Source organism: Bidens hawaiensis, unplaced genomic scaffold (genome assembly GCF_021521415.1).
Source record: "Bidens hawaiensis isolate Kalapana, Puna unplaced genomic scaffold, B.hawaiensis_p1.1 tig00045366_1, whole genome shotgun sequence".
Taxonomy (NCBI): domain Eukaryota; kingdom Viridiplantae; phylum Streptophyta; class Magnoliopsida; order Asterales; family Asteraceae; genus Bidens; species Bidens hawaiensis.
Window position 1 is genome coordinate 5,972 of NW_027498065.1, and position 10,773 is coordinate 16,744.

The 10,773-nt window shown below is 34.5% G+C and overlaps 1 protein-coding gene across 1 annotated transcript; it reads left to right on the top strand.

Annotated features, from left to right (window-relative positions):
- The first annotated feature begins 480 nt into the window (after positions 1 to 480).
- Positions 481 to 8,987, top strand: LOC143595599 (ATP-citrate synthase alpha chain protein 1-like). The gene is made up of 13 exons (XM_077074578.1): positions 481 to 521; positions 621 to 726; positions 2,860 to 3,036; positions 3,707 to 3,868; positions 5,383 to 5,463; positions 5,582 to 5,633; positions 5,743 to 5,857; positions 6,244 to 6,325; positions 6,486 to 6,581; positions 7,155 to 7,256; positions 7,356 to 7,472; positions 8,402 to 8,518; positions 8,675 to 8,987. The coding sequence occupies exons 2-13, from the start codon at positions 628 to 630 to the stop codon at positions 8,744 to 8,746; spliced, it is 1,272 nt and encodes a 423-aa protein (XP_076930693.1). The 5' UTR covers positions 481 to 521; positions 621 to 627; the 3' UTR covers positions 8,747 to 8,987.
- Positions 8,988 to 10,773: the final 1,786 nt, after the last annotated feature.

Sequence of the window (10,773 nt, forward strand, 5' to 3'; positions counted from 1 at the left end):
CCCAGTTTAAGCTTGAAAAGGCTCAAAACTAAGGTGCAAACGAGCTTAGCCGAGCTCGAGCTTGACTAGGCTCGAGCTCGGCTTGTTTAACCTACACAGAGCTCAACCTCGACTCGTTTCGATCTCTATTTTTAAAGCTCGAGCTTGTGATTAGTTTTTCAAGCTCGATAAGTGAAGCTCATGCTCGAGCTTGTTTATCAAACGGGCTACTTTTAGGCCTGAACCTGTTTAAGCTCGGCTCAATCAAGCCTTTTTCACAAGCTAATCTCAAGTATTTCGTGAACCACTCAGCTCATTTACACCGCTACTCAAACCAAACCAAACTCGAGATTGAAATACTACTCACTTTTACCCTTCCACCCGGTGAGAAAAATAAAAAGCAGAATTGTTAAAAAAAAACTAAAAAATATAATAATAGAATAATAATAATTTTCAAGTATAAATCCACCCACATCCATTCTCACTGATATCTGCTCTACTCTGCATCTAATCTCCAACAACCTCCAACCAACCTCACAACTGTAAGCTCCCAAATTCTCATCAATTAAATAATAATAATATTATTAACGATCTGATCTGTTACTACTTGATTTGAGCTGAGATCTGTAGTGTTTTCACAGATCGATAATGGCGCGTAAGAAGATCCGAGAGTATGATTCAAAGCGGTTGGTTAAGGAGCATTTTAAACGGATTGCTGGTTACGAATTAGCGATTAAATCCGCACAGGTATTATTATTATTATTTAAATTGTTATTGTTAGTGTGTTGTTGTTAGTGTTAGTGTTCAATTGTTATTGTTTTGTTGTAGCGATTGAATCTGTGATGTGTATTAACTGGATATCGAATCGGATTCGAAACTAATGAGCATTGAATCAGCTACAAGTGTTAGTTTGATCGGATCTGTAGTTTTAGGTTATTGAGATAAGCAAGTGTTTGTTTAATCGGATCAGACGTGTGTTTGTGTGATTGAGATAAGTGTAGAGTTGCTTCCTGTTATTGAATCTAATTGTTGCTGATTATGTTATTCTGATTGTGATTCGTTTCGGTGCAAATGAGCTGAACGGAGCCCGAGCTCAACTAGGGTTGAGCTTGAGCTCGGTTTGTTTTGAGCTCTTTTTTTAACGTTTGGGCTCAGCTTGTTTATTAATTATTTATTAATATCTAATGTACATATGTTTTTATAATTTTTATATGTTTTGAGAAAATTTTTTTATCGAGTATAAAGTTGGCTGTGCAGTGTGAAATTAATCCATGGAAGTCTAAAATAGATAACGCTTAATAATGCACAAGGCTTGATCTATACGAGCTTGGCTTGAAAAAGCTCGGCTCGTTTCGAGCTTTCCATTGTTTCGATCTCGCAACCAGATCGGCTTGTTTGCACCCCTAGTTACAGAATAACTGTTTAAACACAAATCCAAACCTCTCGGCTTGTTTGCACCCCTAGGCACATGTTTAAAGTCGCAAAAACATATTATGAGTCTGATGTTCTGATTATTTGGTTTGTTACCTTTAATCAGGCAACTGAATATAGTTTTTCAAATCACCATAAACTCTTTGAAAAGGCACTTAGAAAAGGCCCTGATGCAGTAAGATCACACTTAAATAGGTTAATATGTACAACACGGTTTCTTGATGACAGTAGTTTTGGCCAACTATTGTTTAAGTACAGTTTATGTACCTCTAAGAAATAGAACTAAGATATCATTATATTAATGTTTATAACTATACAATTACTGGCAAGAAAAAAAAAAGTTATAAAGCCCTCAAATGAATTGTCCATTCATATGGTCAAGTGTAGATTTTTGTAGAAATAATTCATATAGTATTACTATACGTGTTTCAAACCAGTGGCGGATTCAGAATTTTTTGTTAGGGTGGGCACAAAATGGATTAAGTAAAAAATGAGTCGGGTCAAAGAGAATATGGCCGACTAACCATTTGAAGGCCCATAGTTGAATAACTTTTGGAGCAAATGAGAGGGTAAACTGATATTTTTGGGCCACTGTCTACAACATAACAAGAAACTTTTAATTGAAGAGTCACAATTTTCGTTCGTATATGTTTCACGAACTTAATGATAGTAGTTGATAATAATCAGATGTTCACAAATTGTATTTTTAAAAAGTCAGTTTTACATATAATGATAATAATATTTTTTGACACGCAAAAATTGTTTATCTAACCAAATAATATAAAATTGTAAAGTAAAACATAAAAAAGAAAATTCATATTCAAATGCTATTAATATATTAAATTAAAAATCAATAAAATAATAAAAACAAAACTACTAGATCCTCAAGCATGAAAAGTGAGAGACCGTAAGTGTGTGAACTATTAGGTCCTCACTCCTAAATCATGTATAATTTCTTTAATAATTAGAATAAACTAGAAAAAAGATAAACAATAAAATAAAATCATAGTGGGCCTTTTATAATTAGATAATATAGTTCAAGTTTGCATTAGTCGAAGAAATTAAAAAGCATTTATGACGGTGAGGCAGTTGCACTTTTCATCTTCCCCCTCTCGGTTTCACAGTAGTTCAACAGCAGCATCACCGGATTGCTGCCGCATGTCAATACCTCCCTGTAAATCCACCCATGGGGCACAGGCCGGCAGCAGACGGTGGGCAAAGGCTGATTGTTGACACATAATATACTAAAGAGTACTCGGAAACGCGACTCTCCGGCAGCCGGACGGTGGGCACCAGCCCACCGTAGTCATGCACTAGATCCGCCCCTGTTTCAAACTGTTGATTATACCTGATTGTGAATTGTCTATTTATTAGCATGACTAATTGGATAACTCAAACATGATTTCTCGGTGAGATTATTGACTAATGCATCTCTTTTTTGTACACCAGATTACTGAATCTACAGACTTGAATGAGCTGGTAAACGTGGAACCTTGGCTTTCTTCATCAAAATTGGTTGTGAAACCTGATATGCTGTTCGGTAAGCGTGGGAAAAGTGGGCTTGTTGCTCTAAATCTTGATTTGGCCCAAGTTTCTGAATTTGTGAAGGCACGGCTTGGTAAAGAGGTAAATGTTTAATTGGAAACTTGATAAAAAAGAGCATAGTTTAGACCTAATTAAATATAGTACTTTCTTATGTGTTTAGTACAGACACAAGTGTGCATATGTTTCATATTTAAATCTAGAAAGTACTAGGTTTAAGTTTTATAGTCAATGTTGATTTTTCCCCAACCGAAAACAAAACCTATATGTTTTATATGCAAGTGTAATGCTAGTGGGACAACCCCCTTTTGCAATTATCTTGTTTACACGTGTGCTCTTACTTTATTCTCTGTGTGTCGAGTAGAGGTGGCAATTTCGATCCATGTACCTCTTAATGGGTCTAATTGGTTTGTGTTTTATCTCATATAATTCAATTAAAAAAAATAGCTAAAAGTGAATGTGCCAAACTGTTTGAAAGTCACCCGAAGTCTATTTTTAAATCTTACAACCTCCTAGATCTTTGTTTTAAAGACTTGAATTATTATTGTATTAATATAGTTTTTGTAATCATCTTTTGCACATAAGAATTTCTGTAAAAAAATTAGTAAATAGCTATTTACAGTCAATCCAACGACCAATTCTAAAAAATGAAACTTCCCAACCCTTTTGACATTTTGTCAATTTTTCTCATCTTGCCATCTCTGGCGTTGAGCTGTAATTTAATTTTACTTCTTATACATGTTGGACTTAACAGGTTGAGATGGGAGGATGCAAAGGACCCATAACCACATTCATTGTTGAACCATTTGTTCCACACAATGAGGAGTTTTACATTAACATTGTTTCTGAGCGATTAGGATGTAGCATTAGCTTTTCAGAGTGTGGAGGAATTGACATCGAAGAGAACTGGGAAAAGGTACATATCAATCAATCAATCATGCCCAGTAAAATCCCACCGACAGCAAAGCTATAAGTAGGGTCTGGGGAGGGTGGGATGTAGGCACACCGTACCTCTATCCAAAGGAATAAAGAGGTGGCTTCCAGAGAGACCCTCGGCTCTAAGTACATGTGTATGAAGCAAAATAAAGGAAATCAAAGTTTAACAGTTATATAAAAACTACTACTAATTAAAATAATATTAATAATAAGATCACAGTTTAACAGCTATATAAAAGCTAATAATAATTATAATAATAATAATATATGTAAGGGAAATACCATTATGGTATGTGACCTAAATAAGTTAAGTCTAAGCCCTAAGGAATTCAATTCTCTCTAAAAATCCTTAACTTTAATTCTACTTCTCCACGAATTCCTATCCTCAACCATGTCCTCTGAGAGGTTTAGGTCTATCAAATCCTGCCTAATCCTCTCATCCCAAGTCAATTTCGGTCGTCCTCTACCCCTCCTCCCCTCTATAGTAATGTTTTCTACGGATCTAACAGGATTCGTCGTCTGTCTTCTCTTTACATGTCCAAACCATCTCAATCTCCACTCTCTTATCTTGTCTGCTATGTTCGCCACCCCTAATCTCTCGCGAAACACAACGTTTCTTATTCGGTCTAGCCTTGTGTGCCCACACATCCAACGTAGCATTCTCATTTCTGCTACCTCCATCTTCCGCGCATCATCATCATCATCATCATACTCAGTATATCCCACCAATAGCAAAGCTATGGTAGGGTCTGAGGAGGGTAAGATGTAGGCAGCCTTACCTCTACCCCATAGGGATAGAGAGGCTGCTTCCGGTGAGACCCCCGGCTCGATAGTAGTTTTGCATCAAGCCTTGGACATAAGGCACATAGCACTCAATCATCGGGACACCGGCTGATCAGTGCATGTACCCTTATCTTTCAGCTATCAACGCCACTACATGATGCCTGATTAACCGTCCGTCACTTTTAACGTTATTTTCACGAGATTAGTAAAATAACGTCAAAATTAGTGCAATTTCACTTTTGCCCACCCGAGGGTTCACACATATATACATCATATCTTCCGCACATGACTTTTCTTATTTTATTCTTGTGCAAAAAGTATAATGAAAGCTACACATTTATTTATGAGTGAGTGTATTTTGTAATTTGTTTGATCTATAAGTCTCTTAAGTTTATAAATGAGTGAGTGAAATGTAGGGATGAGATCGGTACCGGTACCGGTGTCCCTAGTGAAATGGGTTGAAAGCTAACCCATATTCTATTTTTTATACATTCAACCTGCTATATTGTATCATTCAAAGATTTAACTTACTACTGTAATATCACTGTTTTTCTAATCATAATTAACACATTAGCTTTTTATAAAAGACTTAAAAGGTGAGAACATAAAAGGGTGGGTCAACCCAATGTTTTGTGCACTCATAATTTTATGCAATATTTCAGTTTTTTAGTCTATATTTTCTCATAACTTCACATTTTTCCCAATTTCCAGGTGAAGACCATCTTTTTGCCAACTGGGGTGTCTTTGAATCAAGAGATATGCGCTCCACTTGTTGCTACCCTTCCATTGGAGGTGAGCTTATTCCTCATTTATGCAACATCATGTTATTATATAGCAAGCTAAAGCACAATTCAACTGATAATTGTTTGTATATTATGGATATATGACACTTATCTCTTCAATGATGTAGATTAAACCTGTAATTGAGGAGTTCATCAAATCTATATATGCTTTATTCATAGGTAAACCATAAATTACACTTTATTAAAAAATTCTCTACTCTTATTACTTACCTAAGCAGCACATATTATAATTGTAAGTAAAAATATCTTTTCATATTGTGTGTTTCAGATCTTGACTTCACTTTCTTAGAAATGAATCCTTTTACCTTGGTTGATGGAAAGCCTTATCCTCTTGACATGAGAGGAGAGCTTGATGACACTGCTGCTTTCAAGAACTTTAAAAAGTATGTTTAATTTTAACTTTTTATGGACAAATGGCAAAAAAAACATATACAAGTTTTACATTTTTCTTAGTAATCGACTTTAAGTTAAGCGTAAAATAGAAACCAACTTGCATTTTTTAACCGATTTTATTATTGAATATTGATTGCATAAACGTCTGACTTGCTTGATATGTAGAAGGTTATTCATTTTGCTCATTTTGCAAAACTGTTGACGTGTAATTTTATTTCAGTAATAAACTATAAGCTGGTTTCTCTTTCGAACTTAATAGGAAGTTGGTGGCTAAATTTCAGAAAACTTCATGCGATTGGTTTTTATTAGTATTGCTATAGAATATGACATTTATGACATATTCATGTGTTATCTTACATTTCTTTTAATTTTCCAGGTGGGGCAACCTTGAGTTCCCATTGCCCTTTGGAAGAGTTATGACTGCTACCGAAAGCTTTATTCATGGACTAGATGAAAAGGTACACATTATTAGCCATTTTTGAACCTTATAAACTGACTTTCAAACATCCTACTTTTTAGTTTTTTTTTTCTTCTCACTTTGAATTTGTAAATGCGTGTTTATACTCTTACAGTAACATTTACATGATTAAATTTTTTCTTTATATTGAAACGTTGCAGACTAGTGCATCTTTGAAGTTTACAGTTCTTAATCCAAAGGGACGAATTTGGACCATGGTTGCTGGTGGAGGTGCTAGTGTCATATATGCTGATACAGTATGTTTCCACTCTTTCTCGCTCGATTTTTGCAAATCCATGCCGAATCTCTCATTAAAATTTAAAAAAAATAGCTAAACAGGAAGCATGTGGAATGGGTTGAGATATTCATTTAGCAGCCAACCTCGTGTTAACTTATTTTTCTAATGTGGACGCCATGGCAACTCCTCATCAGATACTACATATTTTTTGAATGTTTCTGAAAATAATACTAAAAAGTTATTTCACATTTATATTAAAAAAAAGTTTAATTATCACATCAGATGCCAAATTGCATGTACATATACACTAAAATGACAAATCAGTGCAAATATTTTTTTGAGAATAGCTGAAAATGCTGTGCCTCATGTTGAACGGCTCCTTTGCTACAATGGCCTGCAGTTTATTCTATTTTTTATGCATAAAACCTCTAAAGTCTTATTATTCAACAAATTAGACTACTATTGAAGTATACATATCTGACACTAAAAGTTTAAACAAATTTTTTAAAAGCTGACCAAAATTATAACTGCTTTGATGAATTATTATTTACCACTCATATCTTGTTTCATTTGAAATCATTGTGTAAACCAGGTTGGAGATCTTGGTTATGCATCCGAGCTTGGAAACTATGCTGAATACAGTGGTGCACCAAATGAAGAGGAGGTTTTGCAGTACGCTCGAGTTGTCATTGATGTAGGCTAAATCACTCTCTTAATGTTGTTGGAAATAAGTGTAATATTCATATGTTATATTCAAAGGTTAAAACTTAATATGACGGTTTGGTATGTACAGTGTGCGACTGCTGATCCAGACGGTCAAAGGCGAGCTCTTGTAGTAGGAGGTGGAATTGCTAACTTCACTGATGTTGCAGCCACATTCAATGGCATCATTCGTGCCATGAAAGAGAAGGTACTCATTCACTTGCATTTAATCTAGCGGCTTTTACTTATATTCCGGTCTGAGCCGCTAACTACGGTTTCGAAAGACAAAAAACCAAACTGACTGCGTTGGTTGGACTGGCCAATTTTGGTAGTTTGATGGTTGGGTTTTGAACCAGTTATATATATATATATATATATATATATAGGATTGGAATCATGTGAGAACTATTTTGAAATTGAGAACTTTGAGAACCATTTCGGACAACAAAAAACTCAAAAATAAAAAAAAAATCATAAAACAAAAAAAATAAAAAAAGTAAAAAAACCAAAATTCTTATTTATCATCGCGGTTTCGTTAGAAAAATAACGTCTCGGTTTAGAAGTTATACATATATGTATAATATGTACATATATGTTTTACATACATGTTTTTTTATACACATATGTATAATTTAAGGTAAATGATAATGTACATATACGTACGTTACGTAACTAGAGTTTAAATGAAATTATACACATGTGTATAATACAAAGTTTTTTTTTATGAAACCGGAATGAAATATAAGAATTTTGGTTTTTTTACTTTTTTACAATTTTTGTTTTTTTTGTTTTATAATTTTTTTAAATATTTTTAGAGGTTTTTTTAGTGGTCCAAAATGGTTCTCAAAGTTCTTAATTTTCAAATGGTTCTCTTAGGATCCTTAGTATTTTTTCAAATGATAAGGATGGTTCATATATATAATACCTGATTACCTATACATAATGGTACATTTCTAAAAGTAACTCGAACTGTCAAAACTGAACCGTATACATCTTAAACCGGCCAAACCGGTGGACTTACATTGGTTTGGGTGGTTCGGTCGGTTTCAACAGCTTACGAACAACCTTAATTGAATCCATTTTAGACAAAAATTTAGATTTCAAAATGGTGAAAATGAATTTTGACATTTGCTATAGGAGGCCAAGTTGAAAGCTGCTAACATGCACATCTACGTAAGGAGAGGCGGTCCAAATTACCAAAAAGGACTAGCGAAGATGCGTGAACTCGGGGAGCAAATTGGCATCCCAATTGAGGTAAATAATTTTTCATCATTTAGTTTCTCAACATAAACATTTTCGAAACTAAGAGTAAATCTGTCATTTTGAAATTGCTTATTCCATACAAACAATAAATAAATATACAGTTTTAATAAGCCTAAATTGTAACTTTGCTTATAAATCTCTTTGTAGGTGTATGGTCCCGAGGCAACAATGACCGGAATATGCAAACAAGCGATCGAGTACATCACCGCCACTGCTTAAACGCCACCCGGCTTTTGTATTTCTCAATTTCTTATGGTTTGTTACCATTTAAATGGAAGTGTTGTGTCTTGTTTGTGTTTGTGTCAGTCTGTTCTTTTGAAAGTTTTTAGAAAACCAAAGAAAAATGACAAAATTGTGGTCTGGTTGGTTCTAAAGACATGAGTATATGTGTAGAAGACTCATAATTTCTTCAACATTATGATTTTATTAGAACTGTTATAAATCATTATGATTTCTTCAACTTTATGATTTTAGTAGAACACGTTTGTGTTACGAACTAAACCGTGTCCAAACGGAGCTAAAATAAATGTGATGTCGATACTCGAAGTTGAGTGATTGGAATCAGTGCTGTAAAAATCGTTAGTCGCTAGTTGGGTGGTGAGGTGAGGACTAGCGATTAATCGAATCGGACTTTAATGTATAATTTTCAGTTTTGTATATACAACCACACATATTTATATGTAATTTACAATTTTATACATACATAAAAACATTTTGGCCGGAAATTGGCTTGAATTTTGTTTGAAACCGTTGGTTTTTTATGGAATCTTACTGGAAACCGCTGATTTTGGTCGGAAACCGTCGATTTTGGCCGGATTTGATCGTTGACCGATTAATTGGCTGATTAGCCCAAAATTAATCAGTAAAGCGGGGACTAGAAAATAATCGGCACATAGTCGAGATTTTTGCAACACTTGTTGGAATGCATATTGTTAAACTTGGGTGACTTTTATAAGAGTAAGAGAATTTGGTACATCTTTGGGACTAATAATATTATTCTTTTCATAAATCAAATGGAAGTTTTGATTATGATCCTTAAGTATTTTCATGAATCATTATGAGGATTTTGATTAGGCTCTTAAGTTTATATAAATTGACATTAACATCTCAAGAATCAAACGAAGGTTTTATTTGACTCATAAACTGGCCATTATGGTGTTTAAATAAAATAATTGAATTAGGAGTTTTATTATGATTATAAATACAACCTATGACTCAGTTATAACACACCAAAATCGAGACAAAGACACTCACCACTTGAGAGAACTCTCACAAGTTTCTTCTTCCACCATCTTACTCGGTGACTCCTCGGGTACGTGAGCCATCTCTGATAGTAAATATACTGCTTCGGTTGTTGTAGGCTGGAAGACAAGCGTGCTCATCTAAGAAGAGGCGCAAAATTTGTTTTAAAGAACCCGCGTGAAACACGAATTCTCAACCAACGTTAACGGATTTGTTTAAATGTTGCAGTTGTTGAAGATAACAAGTTGGATTATTTAATATCTAAGTAATTTTATTTATTCGTAAGTACAATTTAGGATACAATTGAACTAGCGACATACTATTAATTAAATTGCACACACATACATTCTTAAAGTCAATTTGTATCCATAAATATATCCACTGCTAATTTAGTATTTGTATTAAATGAATATAACCAAGGAAAATGTGTTGCATGCGTGGACGCATAGACATAATTTTAGATACATAGATATCTTAATATTTGCTCAGGGGTATTCAATAAATTAAGCCCTTCGTAAATCCGTCCATGTTGGTAACCCGTAGTTGAGATGTCCTAATTCGACCATCCTTACCTGCAGTAACAATCGCCAAACCCCACGTGTGTGGCGCATCAAACGCAAGGGACGGCAGCACCGTTGATATGCTTTTAATGTCACACCAAGGGACGGCCACCGTCACATTTTCAGAGAAAAAATATTCGCTCGATAAGTTACTTTTGGCTCTTGTGTACAGTTTATCAAAGCTAACATGGTTCCAAATGTATATGTTCGAGTCGTCTCCAGTGGAAACTATGTGTTTTCCGTCCGCTGTGAAGGATGCAAACATCTGGCTTCCAGAATTCTTCTTACTTGTGTAAGAGCATTCTCAATTCATCCACCATAATATGTGAGTGGGGTTTTTATGATACATGGAGTTGGTTTAGGGTGTTGTGAGTGAATAGTAACGAAAATGTTGTGACTTTTCTGTATATTTGAAAAGTATTTATAGCACCCTTTAAACTTTTT

Excerpts from the sequence above, each read along its gene's own strand:
- LOC143595599 (XM_077074578.1), top strand. The coding sequence starts at position 628 with ATGGCGCGTAAGAAGATCCGAGAGTATGATTCAAAGCGGTTGGTTAAG. Across the intron at positions 5,634-5,742 it reads TATATATGCTTTATTCATAG|ATCTTGACTTCACTTTCTTA; the intron begins GTAAACCATAAA and ends TGTGTGTTTCAG. Across the intron at positions 7,257-7,355 it reads ACGCTCGAGTTGTCATTGAT|TGTGCGACTGCTGATCCAGA; the intron begins GTAGGCTAAATC and ends TGGTATGTACAG.